Source organism: Erinaceus europaeus, chromosome 5, assembly GCF_950295315.1.
Source record: "Erinaceus europaeus chromosome 5, mEriEur2.1, whole genome shotgun sequence".
NCBI lineage: Eukaryota > Metazoa > Chordata > Mammalia > Eulipotyphla > Erinaceidae > Erinaceus > Erinaceus europaeus.
In genome coordinates this window covers 97,799,908-97,825,715 of record NC_080166.1, presented here as the reverse complement: position 1 = coordinate 97,825,715, position 25,808 = coordinate 97,799,908, and the positions used below count along the sequence as shown (strand labels likewise).

The 25,808-nt window shown below is 36.5% G+C and overlaps 1 protein-coding gene across 1 annotated transcript in view; it reads left to right on the top strand.

Moving 5' to 3' along the window:
* GPC5 (glypican 5) overlaps positions 1-24,739 on the top strand; it is a 1,586,725-nt gene extending 1,561,986 nt beyond the window's left edge. Inside the window, exon 8 of the mRNA XM_060191579.1 lies at positions 23,629-24,739. Coding sequence (XP_060047562.1) covers positions 23,629-23,786 — 158 coding nt within the window. The 3' untranslated portion in view covers positions 23,787-24,739. The remainder of the gene's footprint in view (positions 1-23,628) is intronic.
* The last annotated feature ends 1,069 nt before the right edge of the window (positions 24,740-25,808 follow it).

The window sequence follows — 25,808 nt, the reverse complement described above, 5'->3', positions numbered from 1 at the left end:
CAATATGTTTTCTAATTTTATCTAACTCATTCCATTTAGAGATCACTAAATTATTTGCATATGGTATTAACATCTGATTTGTGTGCTTTCTGTTTAAAGAGATTTTTTTTGTCTTCAATGTTTGTTCTTTCCTGACTTCTACTAAGTGTAGTTATAGTCTTTAATGGATTAGAAGTGTATGATTACCATATTAATTATTTATCTACTTAGTTTTATATCTTTAATGTTTATTATAATATATCATTGTCCTGACAAAACCTAAAATAAATGAAAATCCTCACTTCTTTCCAAACATATAAATGTTTTAATTATTACTTTCCGGTGTTTCATTTATACCTTATCCTTCCAAGTTATATTGTTTTTAATATTCAAAACACTTTTGAGGGTGTCAGTAATCATTTATAAACAGTTGTCATATGAGCATAGTTTCTAATCTCCCCATGTTAGGTTTCTGCATAAGGCATCATATTCTGTAAGAAGAGTTATAGAGAGGAGGACAAGATGAATACCATATGATCTCACTCATAGGTGGAATTTTATAATCAAACTAAGGGGAGTCCTAAAGTAGAACTTAGAACTTAGAGATGGCCTTTCAAGATATATTTTAATCATTTTGCTTGTAGTGGCTTTTCAGCCCACATACTTATAGTAGGCAAGATGTTTTTCATGCCATTACTCTACTCTGACCACAAGTAACACTTCTGTCTCACTATAGTAATTAAAATAGTATCTGTTGACATCAAGACAGACACCTAGGTTAATGAATCAGAAGAGAATCCAGAAATAAGTCCATTCCTATACAATCATTCAATTTATGACAAAGGAGCCAAAAACACACAACAGGAAAATTGTTGGTCTTCATATATGATCTTGGAAAAACTGGTCAGCCATATAAAGAATGTATGTAGCCTCTACATTATACTGAGTGAGATAAGCCCAGTGGAGAGGGACTAATATCAAAGTATCTCACTTATTAGCAAACTTAATAAAGTAAAGACAGGGAGGGAGGACACAAAGTGAAATATGGACTGCACATGGCGTATTGCACCAAAACAAAGGACTCTGGGAAAGAAAGATAGAAAAATCTTTGGGGGCAAGGCCGGGTGGTGATGCACCTAGTTGAGTGCACACGTTACAATGTACAAGGACCCAGGTTGGAGCCCCCGGTCCCCACCTTCAGGGGGAAAGCTTCACAAATGGTGAATCAGAGCTGCAGGTATCTCTCTGTCTCTCACCCTCTCTATCTCTCCCTTCCCTCTCGATTTCTGGCTGTCTCTATCCAATAAATAAATAAAGATAATAAAAAAATAACTCCAAACATTAAAAAAATCTTTGGGGGCTTGTTACATAGTGAAATTGTATGCATGCATGTGTCAATGATTGCACTGTAAAGCATTAACCCCCTTAATAAAATTAAAGAGTGACCTCTATCTTCCAGCATTCATAACAAATTAACTAAACATTTATTAAAGACATAAAGTTCTAAGATCACTAGGAGAAAATTCTAAGACTCCTAGAAGGAAGTTTCAAATCTGCCACCAAAAGCAAAAGCAGTAAATGCATAAATAACTTAGTGGTTCTACATCAAAAAAACTTCTGCACAATAAAGGAAACCAACATTAATAAAAACAAAACCACTAGGGGGGCAGGTAGTAGTTCAGCAGGTTAAGTGTACATGGCATGAAGCACAAGGACCAGAATAAGGATCCTGGTCCAAGCCCTTGGCTGTCCATCTGCAGGAGGGATCACTTCACAAGCCATGAAGAAGCAGGTCTGCACGTGTCTTTCTCTCCTCTTCTGTCTTCCCCTCCTCTCTCTATTTCTCTCTGTCCTATCCAACAACAGCAATAACAACAACAATAATAACAACAATAAGGACAACAAAAATGGAAAAAAATTGCCTCCAGGAGCAGTGGATTCATAGTGCAGGCACTTCTTCTTCTAGCGTTTGCCCTTCTTCCATAGCCAGTCAACAGCGTCAGGTTGAGCCTGATGTAAAGTTTCGAGACCTCCTTTGAATCTGGAGAGGTGGCAGTCATTGACTATGTGCAGGCACTGAGCCCCAGCGATAACCCTGGAACCATAAAATGAAATTAAATTAAAATATAAATAAAACTATTTAATGGAGGGACTGAATAGTGGTGCATCAAGTTGAGCACACATGTTACAGTGTGCAAGGATATAGGATTCAATTGCCCAGTCCCAACCTACAAGGAAAAAGCTTCAAGATTGGTGACTGGTGAATAAGTGCTGCAGGTCTCTTTCTCTCTCTCTCTCTCTCTCCCTGCTAACCTTCCACTTCCCTCTCAATTTATCTTTCTCTATTAAATAAAAATATTAAAAAAACATACTGACTGGTAAATTTTACAAACTATATAGAACTATGTAAATGATAATAAATTAAGTCCAGAAATATGTAAAATACGTAGTTGATATAAAAAGATATAATGGTCTGATTGGAAAAATATCTGTTCAGAATTGCCACCTGTTTCCAAAGAATATGCACAATGGAACTGCAGGGACATCAAAAGATGCTTCCATTTTCTAATCAGGAAAATGAAATCAAAACCACAATTAGATATCACCTCACACCTATAGAAATGGCTATTGTTACAAAATAAAGAAATAACAAATGTTGAAAAGAACGTATAGGAAATGGAACACCGTGTACTTTTAGGGGTAATAGTGATTGATTCAGACACTATGTACAATAGTACAGAGGAATCTCAAATTATAAATGGAACTAATATACAATCCATCACTTGCACCTCAAAGTATCTATCTTAAGAAAATGTAATCACGTGGTCCAGGAGGTGGCGCAGTGGCTAAGGCACTAGACTCTCAAGCATGAGGTCCTGAGTTCAATCCCTGGCAGCACATGTACCAGAGTGATGTCTGGTTCTTTCTCTCCTATCTTTCTCATTAATAAATAAAATCTTTAAAAAAAAAAAAAAAGAAAAGAAAATGTAATCACTAGTTGATAAAAGGTATATGCACCCCTTTGTTCAATGCACCACCATTTATAAGAGCTAAAAACTTGATACAAGTACTTACCAACTTATAGTTACAGAATAAGATATGGAAAAAAACTGGCCAAGAATAATATTGGAAGATATAATGCTTGAGAATATGCTTGCAATCGATAAAGACTCAAATCTTCACATTCAATAAAGATAATCAAAATAAATTCATGCCTTATAGTTAAACAACACTATGAAGACTCAAAGGTCATGCAGATAGATGTCAGAGAGAAGAGAGAAAAGACAAAAGGGGAGAGTGGACCCTTACCTTGGGGAGATATCAAACTGTATTCCTATAACAGTCTTGCAAATCAACATTTTCCCTATTAAGTAATAATATATTATTTTTTAAATAGTTCTTTTTTATATTTATTTATTTATTCCCTTTTGTTGCCCTTGTTGCCTTATTGTTATAGTTATTATTGTGGTTGTTATTGATATTGTTGTTGTTGGAGAGAACAGAGAGAAATGGAGAAAGGAGGGGAAGACAGAGAGGAAGAGAGAAAGATAGACACCTGCAGACCTGTTTCACTGCCTGTGAAGCAACTCCCCTGCAGGTGGGGAGCAGGGGCTTGAACCCGGATCCTTACGCAGGTTCTAGTGCTTTGCGCCACATGCACTTAAACCGCTGCTCTACCGCCCGACTCCCAGTGATAATATATTCTAATAAGCAGACACTGAGAGAGCTATCTCTATAAAGTTTGCAGTAATAGAAATGTTAAATGATGTCTTTCAGGCAGGAGGAACACCAACCCAGCTAGAACATTTGAGACCCATAAAGAAATGAAAAATTATAATGATAAATATGTAGATAAATTGAGACATTGACTCAATAATGTTGTGAAAGAGCAAAAGAAGAAAAAACCTAAAAATAATATATTGGGTTCAGGTAAACAAAACTAAAGTGTTCTTGAGTTCTTATATTTCCCAAGGAAATGTAAGGTTATTTATTAGTTTTTTTTTATTATTTTAATAAGTGAGTAGTTGCACTAAGTCAATCATTAAAATAATCGCAAAAAATGTATAGCCAGAAAATGAAAAAAAGTAGAATATGTGTACCTCTAAAAAATCATAGTAGCATCATTATAAAAATTTCCATCATTTTTAAATAATGGAATTTTTTTAAAATGCCCTTTATTTACTTTTTATCTCTTTGATCGGACAGAGAGAAATTGAGAAGGAGAGAGAGACCTGCAGCACTGCTCCATGGATCATGAAGCTTTCAGCCACAAGGAAGGGCGAATGGGGACCAGGGGCTTGAACCTGGGTCCTTGCATATTGTAATATATATATATACTCAACCAGCGCCACCTGGCACCTGGCATTTTCAATCGGAAATGTATCTATTCTCTTACTAAGATATTCAAAATATCAATGAATAAATGATAAATATCTGTAAGGATATAGAGAAGTGGGACCTTTGTGTACTTTTAGTGGGGATGTGAGATGAAAAAAAAATCCACTGGGGTAAATGCTATTGACAAATTCTTTTAAAGGGTAATAAAAATTCCCAGGCAATCCAACAATCTCAGTTCTTAAAATGCATCCAATGAGCATGAAAACATGCTCACGATATATCAGCACTGTGTGTGTTCTGCAGATTATACACACTAGACAAATAGGGAAACAGCCTAAGCATCTGTCAAATGGATGAATAAATATGACATATTGTCACTGTGCGATATTATTCAGCCAAAAGGAAAAAAAGTATGTTATTTGTTATTGTATGGATGAAACTGAAGAGCATCATATTAAGTAAATTTAAAAGACATCACTGTATGCTCTTTCCTCTATGTATAATCTAAATAATCAAAACTCATAGAAACATAATGGTTACCAGCAGCTAACCACCTAGGAGAAATAGGAAGATATTGTACTTATAAGATGAATAAGTTCTATTGATATATATTATGGTGATTATAATTTACATTACTATACTTTATACCAGAAAAGCACTGAGAGACAGTCTTAAGTATTCACACCAAAAAGATGAAATGATGATATAGTATACTGAAGATATTAGCAAGTCTCATTTTGTAATATTGAAGTAATAATTTTGCAATGTATATCAAATAAACACACTACAAATCTTATATATTTACAGTTTTTTTATGTCAAACATATCTCCACAAAGCTGAGTGAGGATAAAAAAAAAAACTGATCAGTAGAAACTTATTTATAGTTTTGTAATTCTCTATCCTGAAGTAAATTAAGTAACTTATTCATTCACTTATTATCCAACAATAGGTGAATATAGAAATTAATAAATAATTCCCTACTGTCAAAGACAGTCATACACTATCAGAGTTCAAATGACCTTAGAGAGGAGGAAATTATGTGGCTAAAATTATAGCAATACAGTTTTCTCCGGATACACAAATATTCACATTTTAATAATGTGTTGTCACCAGGGCTTCACCTCTCTGAGTTAACTTTTTCAGATATGAAAAGAGTTATGGAATTTTTATTACCTAAAGTTTATGCAAACTAGTTGACATACGTAAGTCACTGAGGTCCCAGGTTCAATCATTGCTGGAACCAGAAGGCAGAGTGGTAAGGTACTCTGGCAAAAAGTAACTAGTTAAAATTAAGTAATCAGGTTTGCAGCTCAGGAGATGACATAGTGACTACAATGTTGGACTCAAAACCATGAGGTCCAGAGCTCTATTCCCAGCCTTATATGTGCCGGAGTGATAACTCCAGTACTGTCTTCATCTCTCTATCTCTTTCTCTCTCTCTCTCCTTTTCTCACTTATGTTAATAAGTAAACTTTGTTTAGCTCTTTATGTATTTTTTTTATTAGTCTTTTGTCTCTGTGTGTTGTGAAAAGATCTTTTCCCATTCCTTAGGGTGGCTTTTTATTTGGGTGGTGATACCCTTTGCTGTGCAGAAGTTTTTCAGTTTGAGGTAGTCCCATTGGTTTATTTTTGCTTTTGTTTTCTTTGCTGTTGGACTTGAACCCTTGAAGTCTTTTTCAAAGCACAGGTAATGAACTGTCCTGCCAATGTTGTTGTCTATGTATTTGATAGTTTCTGGCCTAATATCTATGTTTATGATCCACTTAAGAGTTGACTATTGTGCTTGGTTTCAATCCAATTTTCCCAACAACATGTATTGAAAATACTCTTCTTTCTCCATTTAATGGCAAAATTTGTTTGCCATAGATTTGAGGGCACCTATTTTTTAATCTTCAATTTTATTTCACTGGTATATGTGTCTTCTTTTTTTAGTTCTAGTACCAGGCATTTTTTATTACAGAAACTCTGTAGTATAGCTTGAGGTCCTATAATATAAAGCCTCCAGTCTTGTTCCTCATTCTCAATATTGCGTTGGCAATTCTGGGGATTTTTTCCAGGTAAATTTTTGTAACTTTTGATCTATTCCTTTAAAGAAATGTGTTGGAACTTAAATGGACATTGCACTGAATCTATATATGGCTCAGAGTAGGATGGTCATTTTGACAAGATTGATTCTGCCCATCCATGAGCAGGGATCTCTTTCCATTCCTTTGTGTCTCTATTTCTCTGAAGTATGACTCATAATATTCAGTGTATAAGTCCTTTACTTCCTTTGTTAACACACACACATAATCCCATTAGAAAACAGAGTGAGGACATGGACAGACATTTCACAGAGGAAGAGATCCAGAGGGCCAACAGATAGCATGAGAAGATGCTCATAGTTACTGGTCATCAGAGAAATGCAAATGAAGACAACAATGAGACACCCCTTTACAGATGTGAGAATGTCATACATCAAAAGGGATAGAAACAACAAATGTGTGTAAAGATCCCACTTCAAGCCCCTGGCTCCCCACCTGCAGGGGAGTCACTTACAAGTGGTGAAGCAGGTCTGCAGGTATTATTTTTCTCTCCTCCTCTCTGTCTTCCCCCCGCTCTCCATTTCTCTCTGTCCTATCTAACAACGACAACATCAATAACAACAATAATAACTACAACAATAAAACAACAAGGGTAACAAAAGGGAATAAATAAATAAATGTTAAAAAAAAAAAGAAACAACAAATGTTGGAGAGGATGTGGAGAAAGAAGGATACTTCTACATTGCTAGTGACAACATAAAATGGTTCGATCATTGTGGAAAGTAGCCTGGAGAATTCTCAGCACACTAGATATCAACCTACTCTATGACCCAGCAATTCCTCTCCTGAGGATTTGCTCAAAGAAAACAGAAACACGAATCAGAAGAGATCTATGTGTATCTATGTTCATAGCTGCATAATTTGTAATTGCCAGAACCTGGAAGCAACCCACATGTCCAACATTAGAAGTGTGGCTAAAAAATGTGGTATATATACAGGATTAACTACTACTCAAAATAATGAAGTCATCTCCTTTGTGTCATCTTGAATGAATCTTGAAGACATCATGTTAAGCGAGATAAACCAAAAGGAAAATAAATACCAAAAGATATCACTTACAAATGGGTCTTAATATAAGAGGAAAGGGAGGAAAGGAACAGAATGAAATGTGGGCTGGTCAAGGTATATTGTATCAAAGCAAAAGACTCTAAGATGAGGGAGAGATGAGTTCTCTACTATAAACTAAATTTTCAAAAGGAAATAAAATCCTATAGTAATGTAACACCACTATGTTGCTTTAGCATGTCACCTGCCATCAGTTCTTGTTTTATTAAAACACTGCATTGGGAGTCAGGCGGTAGCGTAGCAGGTTAAGCACAGGAGGTGTAAAGTGTGAGGACCAGTGAAAGGATCCCGGTTTGAGCCTCTGGCTCCCCACCTGCAGGAGAGTTGCTTCACAGGCGGTGAAGCAGGTCTATAGGTGTATTTCTCTCCCCGCTTTGTCTTCCCTTCCTCTCTCCATTTCTCTCTGTTTCATCCAACAACGATGACAACAATAATAACTACAAAAATAAAACAAGGGCAACAAAAGGGAATAAATAAATATCTAAAAAAAATTGCATTTTAAAATAAAAATAAATAAATAAGTAAACCTTTTCAAAAGAGGCATAAGAAGGGAGAGAAATATAATACAGCATTGAAGCTTCCGCGAGTGTGTATTGGGGGGGGTAAGCTCCAACCTGAGCCACGCACATGACAAAGCAAGCTATCTAGGTGAGTTATCTCACTGGCTCTCCATTTTAAATATTTTCAGTAAGTGACTGCATGTAATTTTCTTTTTAAAAAATATTTTTACATTGTGATAGACATCAGAGCCCATATAATGCCAGGAATCCAGCCTGAAATTTTTTTTTTCCTCTTTGGTCATGCATGTGACCCAATTTTTTTTTTAATTTAAGAAATTATTAATTAACAAAACCATAGGGTAGGAGGGGTACAATTCCACACAATTCCCACCACCCATTCTCCATATCCCACCCCCTCCCCTGATAGCTTTCCCATTCTCTATCCCTCTGGGAGCATGGACCCAGGGTCATTGTGGGTTGCAGAAGGTAGAAGGTCTGGCTTCTGTAATTGCTTCCCTGCTGAACATGGACGTTGACTGGTCAGTCCATACTCCCAGCCTGCCTCTCTCTTTCCCTAGTAGGGTGGGTCTCTGGGGAAGCGGAGCTCCAGGGCACATTGGTGAGGTCTTCAGTCCAGGGAAGCCTGGCCGGCATCCTGATGACATCTGGAACCTGGTGACTGAAAAGAGAGTTAACTTACGAAGCCAAACAAGTTGTTGAGCAACCATGGACCCAAAGCTTGGAATAGTGGAGAGGAAGTGTTAGGGGGATACTCACTGCAAACTCTAGTGTACTTCTGCTTTCAGGTATATATTTTGCAGTAGTTTATGGATACGTGTAAACATATGCTCTCTCTCACAGAAACTGGTGTATATCTAGGTTTTGGGACTTTGTTAGAAAGTGAACCACCTGAGATGAAATTAGAGTATACTATGAAAGGAAAGGTCTCACCCGAGTAATGGAGCTGAAGGGTTTTCATTCCACACGTGAAGTCTCTGAACACAGTCTGAGGTGAAGCTTGTTGAGGTGGCAATTGTTGTGTTGGTTAGGTTGTGATCAGCAGATGCAATATTATTTGATATGGATTGGGAGAGGCATACGGGAAAGTGGGCCCTATCCAATGGTTCCAGGACTGGGGGAAGTAGAGGCTCTATAGTGGAGATGTGAGGTTCCTGCTGTCTTAGGGTTCAAAAAGATAATCAATAATTAATGTTATCATCACATTATTTGGTAATTGGGTTAACTTTGAAAAGTCCTTTTGTTAGGGTTTGCTGTACAGTACCCAGTAACCAGCCTGAAATTCTATCCTGCATGCTGTGCTACCTCCCAGGTTAATGTACTTACTTTCTTTAACTGAGTTTCCTTTAATAGATACTTGGCTTTAATAGATACGTGGCTTGTGATATTAAGTCAGCAACACAGAAATTAACATTTCTAGAATAAATTCATATTTTCTTAATTCACATGGAAGTGATCCATAAAGATAGAATCCTTGGGTAAATACCTTTGAAATAATTTTGATACACTTAGGGAAATTTTCTTAATAAAAGACTATATTTTTGCCAAGACTAACTATCATCTCTCTGCTCTGCCTTTGTCAAATGAACAGCAAATAACTGATGGCTTATCTTGCGTAAGATTGTATTTAATTGCTTCCAGCAAAGATCAATTTTACTTCTTCATTATGCGGTTTTTCTTATAAATATCCATTTATTTCCTTTCCCTTTTTTTCTAAGCCAGCACTTTTGTATTTCATACTGGATTGTATGAATTCTATTAAAAAGACATTATCTTTTTGCAATAATATACATGCTTTCCCCCATCTCACTTTACCTGTTGTGTCCTTATTTTAATTTTGGTGTTCTATATTGTTCCATTTTAATAAGTTAAAACTAATATTTTCTATTATTAGGTCCTGCCTAAAATCTATATGGCTTTTCTCACGCACAAATAAAATAAGCAGCCTAAGTGATGTTTATATCTTCATTATTAAAATTTAAATCTTTGGCCAGATGGAATGGACACTTTTAAAAAAAAATTATTTAATAATGTTCGACAAGACCATAGGATAAGAGGGGTATGATTCTACACACTCCCACCACCAGAGTTCTTTAGCCCATCCCCTCCATTGGAAGCTTTCCTATACATTATTGGAGCGGGCACTTTTAGTGGATTCTGGGAGATAGGAATCTATCTTGTTTTTTTAATATTAATTTAATCAATTTGCCAGAAATGTGCTTTGGCTAGTCCCTTTCTCTCTGAAAATGCTTTCATTTGAATGCTCCATGATGCTGGGGTTGTGATTCAGTAGTAGCACAGGTCTTTCATGTGGAGGGAGGTTCCATATTCTATGCCCAGCAACAGAAACCAGAGTGGGACTGTAGACTTTTTCCTAAAATAAATATACACTTTAAATAATGGAATAAATAAATATTCTACAAATTCATGAAATATAATCCTATAAATTGGGGGTCATGAAGTCTTCCAGTCAGATCGTGGCAACACCTGCCAGATAGGTGCTTTGCTTGTACAGTAGCAAAGAGTCTAGTGATGAAACTAAAGAAGCTTCTTTTTTCTTTTTTTTTAAATTTTATTTATAAAAAGGAAACACTGTCAAGAACCATAGGATAAGAGGGGTCCAACTTCATACAATTCCCACCACCAGAACTCCGTATCCCATATTTGACTGGGACACATCTGGTATTCAGCCATACTCATGTTAGTTTTAGAAGATTATATCTGCATACACTCCCAATCTATAGAATAAAGGAAAAACCACCTTGCCTAACTCACCCTATTGTACTCTTCCTGTTATTCAATCAGTAATATAAAAAAGAAAGTGCTACCCTGCCCTAGTAGGCCTTTTTGAGGTGCCATGATTAGAGCTATCTTGAAGACATATCACTTTTAGAAGCAAATCATTTTTATTTCATTGAATTCAAATAGCAACTGAAATTTCACAAGTCACTAAAGTCTGGCCTAACTTTTCACCATTACTGATAGAGATACCTGGTGGGTTTTAGGTTATTATTATTATTATTATTATTAGTAGTAGTAGTAGTAGTAGTAGTAATCATGAAAGAATGAGAAAATAGTCTAAGTACATAGCATAGATTCAGTCTCCTATATGGTGTCTGATAGAGGGCTAGTACTGAATGTATTTTTATAGTAAATATTTCTGTCCCTACCATTTCTATTATCAACAACTGAGAACAAGTGACCTTTTAGTTTAGTCATTATTGCTTAGCAAAGCCAGGAAAATTTTGTTAATATGTGAATATATGGATAGGTGAAGTAAAAAGACACTCCATAGCAACAGGGAGATGGCTGACTATACATGACAGAAAGAAAAAAATCCTCTTAGATTCATTAACCTATTCTGCTTCACTAGCACTAGCCCACATTAATTCAATTCTGAGTACATCAAGTTGCTAGATTTATACACAAAACTAACCACCAACCAACCTCCATAAAGGAAAGATAAACACATTTCCTAGTGCACTATCCAGACATAAGAGACTATCTGTGTCCCCAAGTTAAACAGTGATGCTTTGGTGGCCCTCAAAGTTCAAAGTCAACAGAAAGGTGATCAGAGTCTGGGTCTAGTGTTTGACTCCTGCTTCTACTACTAACTTCATTTAACCTCCCAGTGCCTCAGTTTCCTATCCATTAAAAAAGACCATAAACAAAGCTTGGGTAGTGACACTGAAGGAAAGGCATTGATCTCTCATGCATGAGATCCTGAGTTGCTTGATCTACTGCATCACTTCCTCTCTCTCTCTCTCTCTCTCTCTCTCTCTCTCTCTCAAATCAGTAAATGTTTTTAAGGTACCCATTATATGAGGGCACTGTCAGAACAAAGTAAATTATTATGTATGAAGTATTTGAAACAATAATGGCATCACATCAAGAGTTTTGCAGATATTGCCAAACAAGGTAACACTTCAGAGGTGGGTAGTGACACACCTAGTTGAGCTCACATGTTACAGTGCACAAGGACCCAGATTTAAGCTCCTGGTCCCCGCCTGTAGGGGGAAAGGTTTGCAAATGGTAAAGCAGAGCTGTAGGTGTCTCTCTGTCTCTCTTCCTCTCTATCACCCCCTTCTCTCTTTATTTCTAGTTGTCTCTATCCAATACATAAATAAAGATAATAAAAATTAAATTAATAAAAATAAAGTAATATACTTCACCAATTCTTAGTCCACAGAAAGAGCCACTAGCCCAGCCAGATCTCACAACTTCACCAATTCTTAGAAAGCCTTCCCCAATCAAGTCAGATCCTTTTACCTGCTTCATAGCACCAAACATGGAGCATGTACCTAATTTTAATATTACACTAATTTCTGTAGTATCATGACTCTGCCCACCTCCCCACTATAAGTGATCAAGGAAAGATAAATTAAATTATTAGCATATTTTAGTTACTGTTATGCATAGAAAACTTATTCATAACTTACCTTGATTTCATTTCACTTATTAATGTGCTAAATCCACAAATAAATTTCCCTTCTATGGGTCTTTAGTTAAGCCTATTCTTTTTCTTTATCTTGATTCCTATTTTCATATAATTTCTATATCAAGGGACCATTATTCACAAAACTACTAGTTTTATTAGAAGCATCAGCACCCAGATATAAAATCACATCTGATTGGAGGTGGCCTATTTCTCTTGGCATATCTGATTGCCACACAAATACCCTGCTTCTATATTATTTTCTTTCATGACTATACTGTACATTTATTGAAATATAATTTATATAACATATTGATGTAAGGTTACAACTTAATAATTAGGTATTTGTATATACTGAAGAATGTTAAATAAGTGGCAATGAATCTAATTAACATATATGTTTGCATATATTCAAAACTTGATTCTTTGGATAGAGATATTGCCTTATCTACCCTTCGTAACTCTCTAATATTAAATAATATGGTATCATACATATAGTATTAACACTATAAAGCATTATGCACACAGTGCTTACTCTAAATATACTAATAAGACATAATAATAAAACGTAACTATATTATATTTATTTAGTGGCCAATAATATACCACTGTGTTATAACTGTTGGTTCCATGTTTTTAGTCACTCTGGTATACCCTGGATTCAGATCAGTCCCCAGCTCAGGAATGAATAAGGAAAAAACAGCTCAGGAAGGTATAAAAAAGTGTTACTCAAGAATCCAACCTAGGCTCCTATTAAGAGGGCTTTATGAAGGAAAAATAAATCCCTTAAAGCTCAAATTTATGTAATTATCTTGAAAAAAAATTTTTTGGCTGCCTAGAGTTCTTATAGTTCCTTGTTAAACTCTAGCATCAAAAGAAATATAAAACCATGACTAAAATATTCACACTCCATTCCAGTTTCTATAAAATAAATGAATCACTAGTTTATTCATCTTGCCTAATGACACAGAGGGCAAAACAAGTACCCAAACAATGAATAATAATGCAAGTGCTCAGACTGCAAAATCAATATGTCAGATCAGTAGAGCTGTGCTTTGTTTTAATGTTCTCATCCCTGAATGCAGTGGAGCTTACCTTCTGAATTATATATATGTATTGACCTAATTACATAAATATTGACTTTTTCTTATATGGAAGGTTTTTTGTTTGTTTGTTTTTTAGGCTTACTTGTAATTACAATGTCAATATTTGTGGCTGTACTAAAACTGAATTTAAGCTTGTTAATCGTGATGGATAGGGGCATATTATGAGTTAATTCAGATAGTCACAGGGTGTGAGAACATTGGTGGGCCTAGGTAAGAAGTGTTATGCCAGGGACGTATGGAGGTGGGAGTATGGAGCAGCAGCAGCTGTGTTTCTCTCCTCTCCTCTCCTGGGTCAATGAGAAGTATCAAATGAGATCATCTGAGACCTCAACAAGGCAGGACTAGAACAACCTCAGGAACACACCAAATCACCAGTGAGTGCAAATACATGTGGCTCCTGGACAAAGAGGAGCCTAGGGAGAGATTAGGTGGATGGTAACAGTTTGGCAATTTACAAGTTGAGGCACCACCTCCAGTCTATTTTACCAACAAAAAGATGGCTGAAGGGAGGAGAAGACTCCCCTAAAACTCACCAAATACAACTGTGAGTCTCCATTGCTACTGCCCTAAGAATCTGGAGCAGTGGTGGTGAGGCCCTGGGCTGACACCAGGGGACAGAGAACTAACCAGGAAACTCAGGAAAAGATCTACACCTTGGTGTAGTGGTGGGAGCCTTTCCATGTTGTTCTCAACATAGTGAACAGTTGCCTCAGAACCTACTGACTATAAAGGAGACTTGTTAAACAACTCACAGGACCCAGCAGTCCTTCCCAGCTTGTCAGAGAAGCTGAATTGAGCCTGGAGCTTTGGATCCTTGGGGTGTGAGAGTCTCTTTGCATAACCACTGTATTATCTCTCCCCCACCCTGATTTATCTCTTGGTTAGGAGTAGACGATTGAGCTAAGAAGCCTGCTTATAGTTTAAAAGCCCTCAGGCTACCATAGCCTACAGGGAAGAAAAATAACAAAAGAGAATTTAAAAGCCACTGTGCTCCAACTCAGGGATTAATATAATATTGAAACAACTGTTAATTTCCACAACTGTGAACCCTTTAATTACCTTACTTAGACACAAGTCAATCCAGGCAAGAGTGATCAGTACATTTGAAAAGTACTGAGAGAGGGACCTCATAACATACTATATAGGATGGATAAACCAACAAGAAGAAATACTGGAGAAATGAACCAGGACAAGAGTCCAGATAAAATCCCTATGAAAGTTGAAGCACAGAAGAATGAGGTCAATATCCAATAACTAGTTAAGGAATAATCACAGGAGTGAGAAAAAAAGTTTGAAAGAATTGTCATCAGAAATAAAGAAACAACAAATGAGACTCTGGAAGAAAACACTAATTATCTCAAGGTTATTAGAGAGCTGAGAGCTGAAATAGCTGAGCTAAGAACAAAACTAGCTGAACAAGCTAAAACAGTATCAGAACAGGGTAACAAAATAGATGAACTCCAGAAAACAGTAGCAGGGAGAGAGAATAGAATAAATGAGGCTAAAGACAGAACTAGCAAGATCAAAGATGAATTAGAGACAACTAAAAAAGAAGTGAGAGATTTCAAAGAGGTTAAAAGATATTAAAAATAACAACAGAGGCCTATGGGATGACTTCAAAAGAAACAATACATGCATTACAGGACTACTAGAGGAAGAAATAGAGGGAGGGGAAGAAAGCATTCTACAGGACAAAATAGCTGAGAACTTCTCTAGTCTAGGCAACATCAAGAAGCCCAGATGGTCACAAACAGAATTAGACTTAGAATTAAATAATCAGATCACCAGAAGCATGGCATATATCAGAACACTCTAAAAATCTACAAGAATGGTGTTAAAATATTTTCAATTTATGATATCAATAAATGTCAGTGGTCTGAAATCACCTATTAAAAGGCACAGAGTAGGAAGATAGATCAGAAAACGTCGGCAAATTGTGAGGAGCCTCACAAAGCACCCCGCATTTTTCTGCCTCCAGGAGTATGGAATTCCTTAAAAAATAAAGCCAGATCCCCCTGCTCCACCCTGAATTCCTGATACTGTGGCCTATCTACATAATCATTGTTTTGCCTGAAAGATCCCCACCAATTCCATTCCTTTGATCTATCTTCTTTATACCCTTAAGACCCTCCCTGCCTGCAGCGTATTATGAACCCTACCAGTTAAAACCCTCGCAACAGTTCCTAAGGAAGTTCCTACCTTTCCAGCCCCTTTTGCCTTTCTCCATCCCTTTCCTAGCTATTTCTGTTTCCAATTTGCCACTTCTGGGTCTGCCCTTTAAAAGCCTTGGCTCTCTGATCAATAAATATATTGCATTGCCTTGCCGCTACAAGTCTGTTCCTGAGTCATCTCCCTTGCGTCACTGAGTGAGTAGCAGCCCAGGCTGACTCCAGTCGAGTTCTCTCCAACCCAGTGAGTACACACCTGGGAAGAGGCACCCTACGCTAGCCCAGCAAGAAAACACAACTGAACAATATGCTGTCTACAGGCAACCCACCTAACTCAACAATACAAACACAGACTCAAAGTGAAAAGATGGAAAACTATCATACAGGCCAATGGGCTACAAAAAGGGGAAGGGACAGTTATGCTCATATCTGACTTGACAGACCTTAAAATAAATAAAATTTAAAAAGATAGGGGTAGACATATCTTTGTGTTCACAGGATCAATCAAGCAAGAGGACTTAATGATTATCAACATCTATGCACCCAAGGAGATGCCATCTAAATACATCAAACATCTACTGAAAGAGCTACAGCAATATATTAACAGCAACACAATAGTAGTACAGGATTTCAACACCCCATTCTCTCTACTTGACCGATCATGCTGGAAGAAAATCAATAAAGAAATGAAGGAGCTAAATGAAGAGCTAGATAAACTAAAACTATTGGACATTTTCAGAGTCATTCACTCAAAGAAACTGGAATACACATTCTACTTAAGTCCACATGGGTCATTCTCAAGGATAGACCATATGTTAGGCCACAAAGACAGCATCAGCAAATTCAAGAGCATTGAAATCATCCCAAGCATTTTCTCAGACCACAATAGTATTAAAATAACATTTAACAATAAATAAAAGACTAGTGATAGTCACAAAATGTGGAAGCTCAACAGTACACTGTTTAATAACTACTAGGTCAAAGAGGAAATGAAGAAATCAAAATGATTTGAGAGTTCAATGATAATGAAGATAGAAGCTATCAAAATATTTGGGACATAGCTAAGGCAGTACTAAGAGGGAAGTCCATAGCCATACAAGCACACATTAGGAAATAAGAAAAAGGACAAATAAACAGCCTGATTACACATCTTAAAGACCTAGAAGAAGAACAAAGGAATTCTAAAGCAACGAGAAGGACAGAAATCACTAAAGTTAGGGTAGAAATCAATAACACAGAAAATAAGAAAACCATACAAAATATCAAGGAAAGTCAATGTTAGTTCTTCAAAAGAGTGAACAAAATCAACAAACCTTTAGCCAGACTCACACAACAAAAAAGGGAGAAGATCCAAATAAATCAGATCATAAATGAAAGAGGAGATATCACAACAGACACTGCAAAAATTCAGCATATCATGTGAGGCTTCAATGAACAATGCTATGTCACCCAGCTAGAGAACCTGGAAAAAAATGGATGATTTCCTAAATACCTATGAAGCTCCAAATTTAAATAAAGAGGAAGTAGATAACATGAACAGACCCAGATAATGAAATTGAAACAGTTATCAAAAACTTTCCCAAGAATAAAAGCCCTGGACCAGATGGTATTAAAAATGAATTCTACAAAACCTCCAAAGAATAACTAATATGTCTACTTTTAAAAGTCTTCCAGAATATTGAAGACACTGTAATGATGCCTTCCAGCTTCTAAGAAGTCATCATCACTCTGATACCAAAAGCAGACAGGGACACAATCAAAAAAGAAAACTACAAACCAATATCTCTAATCAACACAGATGCTAAAATATTGAACAAAATTCTAGCCAACCAGATACAGCAATATATTAAAAAGATTGTTTGGGAGTTGGGTGGTAGTGCAGTGGTTTAAGCGCACGTGGCACGAAGCTAAAGGACTAGCTTTAAAATCCCGGCTCAAGCCCTCGGCTCCCCACTTGCAGGAGAGTCGCTTCACAGGCCGTTAAAGAGATCTGCAGGTATCTATCTTTCTCTCCCCCCTCTCTCTTCCTCTCCTCTGTCCATTTCTCTCTGTCCTATCCAACAATGATGACAACAATAATAACAACAATAAAACAGAGAATAAATCAATATTTTAAAAAATGTTCATTTTTGACCAAGTGGGGTTTATCCCAGGGATGCAAGGTTGGTTTAATATATGTAAATCAATCAACGTGATCCACTACATCAATAAAAGCAACAACAAAAAATGAATGATCATATCAATAGATGCAGAGAAAGTCTTTGACAAAATACAACATCCCTTTATGATCAAATCACTACAAAAAATGAGAATAGATGGAAAATTCCTCAAGATAGTAGAGTCTATATATAGCAAATCTACAGCCAACATCATACTCAATGGTGAAAAACTGGAAATACTGGAAGTATTTTCCCTCTGCCCACTATCACCATTATTATTTAACATAGTGTTGGAAGTTCTTGCCATAGCAATCTGGCAGGATCAAGGAATTAAAGGGATACAGATTGGAAGAGAAGAAGTCAAACTCTCCCTATTTGCAGATGATATCATAGTATACATAGAAAAACCTAAGGGATCCAGCAAGAAGCTTTTGGATATCATCAGGCAATACAGTAAGGTGTCAGGCTACAAAATTAACATTCAAAAATCAGTGGCATTCTTCTATGCAAACAGTAAGTTAGAAGAAGTTGAAATCCAAAAAGCAATTCCTTTTACTATAGCAACAAAAACAATAAAATATCTAGGAAGAAACCTAACCAAAGCAGGGAAAGACTTGTATACTGGAAATTATGAATCACTACTCAAGGACATTGAAAAATGACACAAAAAGTGAAAAAAGATTCCATGTTCATGAGTTGGAAGAATTAACATCATAAAAATGAATATACTACCCAGAGGCATCTACAAGTTTAATGCTATCCCCATCAAGATACCAATCACATTTTTTAGGAGAATAGAACAAATGCTACAAAAGTTTATCTGGAACCAGAAAATACCTAGAATTGCCAAAACAATCTTGAGAAGAAAGAACAGAACTGGAGGCATCACACTCCCAGATCTCAAATTGCATGATAAGGCCATTGTAATGAAAACTGCTTGGTACTGGAACATGAGTAGACACACTGACCAATGGAATAGAACTGAGAGCCTGGAAGTAAGCCCCCATACCTAGGGACATCTAAATTTTGACAAAGGTGTCCAGACTATTAAATGGGGAAAGCAGAGTTTCTTCAACAAATGGTGTTGGAAAAAAATGGGTTGACACATGCAAAAGAATGAAACTGAACCACTATATTTCACCAAATACAAAAGTAAATTTCAAGTGGATCAAGGACTTGGAAGTTAGACCAAAAACTGTCAGATACTTAGAGGAAACTATTGGCAGAACTCTTTTCCGCATAAATTTTAAAGACATCTTCAATAATGAAACAAATCCAATTACAAAGAAGACTAAGACAAGTATAAACCTATGGGACTGCATCAAATTAAAAAGCTTCTTCATAGCAAAAGATACCACGACCCAGACCAAGAGACCTCTTACAGAATCGGAGAAGATCTTTACATGCCATACATCAGACAAGAGGCTAATAACCAAAATATATAAAGAGCTTGCCAAACTCAACCACAAGAACACAAATTACCCATCTAAAAATGGGGAGAGGACATGGACAGAATATTCACTACAGAAGAGATCCAAAAGGCCAAGAAACATATGGTAAAAATGTTCCAAGTCTTTGATTGTCAGAGAAATGCAAATAAAGACAACAATGCAATACCACTTCACTCCTGTGAGAATGTCATACATCAGAAAAGGTAACAGCAACTAATGCGGGAGAGGATGTGGGGTCAAAGCAACCCTCCTACACTGCTGATGGGAATGTCAAATGGTCCAACTTCTGTGGAGAACAGTCTGGAGAACTCTCAGAAAGCTAGAAATGGACCTACCCTATGAACCTGCAATTCCTTTCCTGGGGATATATCCTAAGGAACCCAACACACCCATCCAAAAAAATCTGTGTACACATATATTCTTAGCAACACAATTTGTAATAGCCAAAACCTGGAAGCAACCCAGGTGTCCAACAACACAATATAATACTACTCAGTTATTAAAAATCGTGACTTCACTGTTTTCAGCTGATCTTGGATAAGCTTAAAAAAATCATGTTAAGTGAAATAAGTCAGAAACAGAAAGATGAATATGGGATGATCTCACTTTCTGGCAGAAGTTGAAAAACAAGATCAGAAGAGAAACACAAGTAGAACCTGAACTGGAGTTGGTGTATTGCACCAAATAAAAGACCCTGGAGTGGGATGGGGGGAGAATACAGATCCAGGAAGGATGACAGAGGATCTAGTGGGGGTTGTATTATTATATGGCATAGAAATGTTATGTATTTACTGTCAAATTTATAGCATCAATTCCTCAATAAAGAAATTTTTAAAAAGAAGTGTTATGTCATAATAATTAAATAGGTATATATCATAGTAAGTTACAACTTTAAAACTTTTTTTTTGTCAGGGCTTCAACCATGTGTGGTTGATGAGTTCATCACTCCCCATTGTTTAGTGTGTGTGTCTGTGTGTGTGTTGAATGTGCATACAGAGTTTTTAAAAAGTGATAAGAAATAGGACTGAAAATTTATCAGAGTGGTCATTCATAAGTTTTTCTTATCTGAGGCTCCTAGTTTTGAGGGTCAATCCCCAGTACTGCCATAAATCAGAGCTAAGAAATACACTGGTCTCTCAGTTTTTTCTTTCTCTGTATCTTTCACTTTCATTAAAATACAATTAAAAAACTTAAAGAGGGAGATAAACATCACAGCACTAGAATTTCTTTTAAAGAGTACATTTTCAAAATAATATATATATATATTAATCAGAGAGAGTGAGGGATAAAGAGAAAAAGACTAGATCCCTACTCAACTCTGGCTTATGGTGGTGCCAGAAACTGAACCAAGGACCTGAAAGCCTCAGTCATGAAAGTCTTTTGCATAACCATTTTGCTGTCTCCACAACCTGTGCACTAGAATTTCTCCCTATAGCCTCTCATATAATGCTGGGGCTTGAACTTGGACAATGCACATGGCAAAAGAAGGTGGTCCTATCCAATGAGATAATTCCCTACACCAATGATAAATTTTTTAAAAAATACTCATTTGGGGGTATCAAATGCACTTGATAGAGTGATCACTGTTAGGCTAGTGACATGAGAGAGAGAGAAGTGACCCAGGAACCAAGCTCGTGGTGGCAAGGCAATTCAAATCTTTATTCATTCAAGCACCTCTCTGTCTGCCTGCATGCTTCTCCAGGCCAGAAAATGGAAGAGACAAGTCAGAAACAGAAGTGATTTGACAATACCATACATGGTTAGGAAAGGGGTGGAGAAAGTTGAAAGGGGCTGGGAATGGTAGGGGGTTTCCTTAGCAAGTGTTGCTAGGGGTTAAACTGGTATGATTAATAATACCCTGCGGGGAATTAGGAAGGAGACCTTTAGTCATTTGTAGGACAAAGCAGAAGACTGATATGTAGATAATAAAAAGACAAGCCATAGTATCAAGGAATGCAGGGTGGAGCAGGCTTAATGTTTTAAGGAATGCCAGGCTCCTGGAGGCAGAAAAATGTGGGGTGTTTTGTGAGGCAGGGAGTCTGATATGACGTGGTTAACCTTTGGGGTTCCTGTGTTCCCCTTGCTCAACCTCTTGGTAGAGAGAGACTGACAAGATGAACGCACCCCTCAGGTCAAGCCCTGCCAGGTTCTACCACATCCTCACAATTTCCCTACAGATCACTTTATCATCTGCAGGCTCCTGGATTTGAGTCCTGCCTGACATCATATTCTATAGCACTGAGAAGAAACTTTATAAATGGTGGTACAGTGCTATGTTCTCATTCATATCATCTCTCTCACTTTCTCTATCTTTTTCTCTCCTCTGTCTTCCACTATATATTCTAAATAAAAATAATCAAAAAGTTGACAACTCTAGAGGGAAAATGTCATGTATACATAAGGCTCTGGCACCACATTAAAAAAAATTATCTCTTGAAATAATGAAAATTATTTATTTTATTTTATCCAGAGCACTGCTCATGTCTATTTTATAGTGGTTGAAGGAATGAACCTGGGTCTTCTAAGCCTCAGGCATGAGAGTCTGTTTACATAATGACATGTTATATATAACAGGAATATAATTCCATACCATTCCAACCATAAGAGTTCCCTGTAGGCATTCCCTCCTTTGAAAAATGCAGTTTATCTCCTAAGGTATCAGACAAAGGTTGACAATTATTTCTATAATTAGCTGTATTTATATAAATTTTCCATATTTCCCTATGAATTGACTTTTTCTTCCATTCTAAGTCATACCTATACCTATTATTCTTTGAAAGTTCCTTTTCTTTTTCTAAACTTTTTTTTTAGTTTATTCTATCACCAGTGCTGATGGAATCGGATTTCAGAGCTCTCTGGTCATCTACCACTAACATGTCTCCCTCTCTGGGACTATGGATCAAAATGCTTTATGGAGTCCAGATAGTGGAAGGTCCGGCTTCTGTCATTGCTGCTCTCTTGCACATAGGCATTAGCAGGTGGATCCCTAGATCTCCAGCCTGAGACATTTGATTTGCTCTGCAGTCAGATCTCAAAGATTCTCAGGGACCTAGGACACCCCAGGTCCATCATGTTGAGCACTGGTCACTGCACTTCCTGTGCCAAGAAGGTGTTCAAAAACTGGGAGCCCATCATTTTACCCTGCTTTTTTTGTCGGTCTGACTATAAGAAGCTGTCTTTTAGAGGCTCACAGGAAGTGACATCTAGCAACTTTGTCCCGCAATGAGCACACAACCCTGCTTCTGACACCAGGTCTTAGGGTTGGGGACTCAAAGAGACCCAGCCTCAGTGCTAAGCTACCAGGAGTGCATTTGACTGGATTTCCAGGATGTGGGTCTAATAGAATCAGAAGTATGATTTTTAAATACTTTAATGGGATTGTAATTGTAATTTGGGTTGCAATTCATGTGTTGAATTTTCCATTGTGAAAATTTTCCATTTTCCATTGTGAATGTTTCTGTTTTGAAATGTTGAGAAATAAATGTTGAGAAATAAAAATGTTGAGAAATAAATTGAATCTTAATGCAAAAAAAAATTATCTCACCCCCTTAATTTAGGGCTTTTCATTTCAATCTGTCAGGTTTTCTAAAACAAAGACATAAATAAAAAGATTATGACCAGTCTTCTAGAAATTTGTTTTGCTTCAGTCAAACATTGTATCTCTATCTGCATTCTACCATGTTGAGACATTCCTTTTTTTATTTCTTTATTGGGGGATTAATATTTTACAGTCAACAGTAAATGGTGGGATTCCTGTAGACAACATATGGTTTTATTGTGTTTTTCATCTACCTACTCTGTGCCTTTTAATAGGTAAATCCAGGCTACTGACATTTATTGATATTATAGATTGAAGATATTTTAATACCACTATTATAGCTTTTTAGAGTGTTCTGATATATGGCATGTTTATGGTAATCTGATTGTTTATAGGAGACCTTTCAGAACTTCTTTCAGGGCAAGCTTGGTAGTAGTTGATTCCTTCAACTTTTGCTTGTCTGAGAAGATTTTGATGCCTCCATCCAGTCTGAATGGCAGTCTAGCAGAATACAGCAGTCTTGGTTGAAAACCTTTTTCATTGAGCACTCGATAGGTATCTTGCCATTCTTTTCTGGCCTCCCCTACACAAGTGCTTCCTCTTTCCAGTTTAAATCAAGCAGAAGTTCCTGGGTCATGCCAATCATTTGAAATTACATGAAGATATAGATAATGCTATGGAGGGAGAGGCTATTGTGTCTATCCTTTGGGTTTCAGAGAAGTTCTGGTTGTTTCTCTTGGTGAAGCAAAAATAAGTCACCCTGTGTTTCTTTACTTGCCTCTGCAGGGATGCCAGATGAACTAAACCTTAGTGATGTCAAGCAAATCCATCACAAAGATGGTGGCAAGACCTTAGACACAACTGGAGCTGGTTGTACTACAGCGACAGAGTCTATGGCATTTTCCCTGGTGGGTGTGGTAATGCTACTTCCTGGACTGTGGTAACTTGAGCTCTGAGTTTTGATTGACATGACTCATTGGAATATTGTTTTCTTCCCCTCTGTACCCGTGCCCAGAGTGGGTGTCTCTGAATGTGACAATTATATTTATGAAAAGGTAAGTCACACTAACTTCTTAGAAGAAGCCAAACTGGATGTTCACAAAGTATCAAAAGCTCAGTGTTTTAAATTATAGACTTTTAGAAGTTTCTTGAAACCTTAAATTCCTACATATTAAACCTGTAAATGTGAATAGCAGAGTAGCTGAACAATATGATTTGATTCCTAGTCCTTTCTTCTCTGAATGGAAAACAAAAAACATGTCTCAAACTGAAAGTGTATTTGCAGTTCACTGAAAATACTACAGTATTCCTCAAAATACTGGAGCTTGAATTCCATTACATCATTAAAAAAAAAAGTGGCACGTATATGCATGCATTTTCAATAATTTTTTCCGATTTTGCAAGCTATAGAAAGAAACTACTGGAAGTCTCTTTAAGTTATAGAGTAGGTTGCCAAGAAGCATTTCTTGTAATTTCATTGGAGAAGCTTGATAATTGTTACCCACTATAACTTAGTTACTGACATAGCTTAAAGCTAAGTATTTTGATAGCATCTGACCTGTGTTCTATGATATTCAAAGTGCATCTCTGTGGCTCCATTCCTCCCCTTACTATTGGATTTTAATAGAATATATCTAATAAAGCTGTTAATAATTTTATGGAAAACCTTAAGAAAGGTTGACTGTCTTATTCTGGAAAAATGACACACACCATTTTTTGTTTTTTGTTTTTTCAAAAAATATCTGCTAGTTCTTTTTAAAACTTGGTATTGGTGGATGGACCTTGACACTTCAGTGACTTTGTGGTGTTTATTGTAACACATATTTTTGAAGAGGTGTGAAATTGTACTTCTAGAACACTCGTGTAAACCAATGTTACCTCAATAAAAAAATAAATAAATAAACTTGGTATTAAGCAAACAATTGCCTTGCCATATATTTCAAGGTTTCTCTGCATATCTAAATGCATGTAGTAGAGAGAAAAACTGGTAAGAGGAATGTTTTAGTTTTTTCCCTATTTTCACATTAGCTGAACAGCTAACCCACACTTCTTGATTTCCCAGTGTGACTAGATGCCTCAGCAGATACTATCGCTGTACTTAAGGAGGAGAAGATAAGTCAGATTCTATTAAGAAGTATGACACTCAGTCGATAGCCAAAAACATAATTTAATACACAATGACAGAATAGAAAGGACAAGTTTTGACCTTAGAAGATTTTCAAAGGAGGATTCGAAAGGACCTCGGAGAAAGAGGATTCAATCAACAGCTGGTATTTTTGAGGTGAAATTGATCTCTCTGGGCCAGGAAAATCTGAACAAACTAGGTTCTCTCTTGGGTTCCCAATTAACAAACTGGCATTAGCTTCACTAGTTTAAACCACAATGTATTTAAACAGCCAATTCACATTTCATTGTCTGTTTAAACAGACCCCCCAAACTGCAAGCATTGTTCTACTTGTAATTTTGAATACTATTTCCTAGAATTGTACTTGTTTATAACTCATTTCTACCAACACATTGTAAACTTATTCTCTCTCTCTCTCTCTTTCTCTCTCTCTCTTCTTACATTCAGTCCCAGCTTTTTGTTTTGAAAAACTCTAAAAAGAGTAATACTAAATCAGTCATGTCTTGCATTCTAGCCTAAGCTATGGACAGCACCAACCTGAGAGGAATTTCAAAGACATACTAAAGGGTCATATATTTTAACCTAAAATGTACCTGGATAAAATTGGTTGGTCAGAGATAATTCCAGAATGGCCAAGAAATGAACAACAGTAGATAATAACAAAATAAGTAGTGTGAATGACTTTTTATCAATTAAATTTTCACATACTCTATTTAGGTTAGAGCTCAATAAACTTGAAACTTGGAATATATATATATATATATATATATATATATATATATATATATATAAAATTCTCCAAGAAACTAATCTTTTGGTGTTCTGTTCTGTTCTGTTGAAT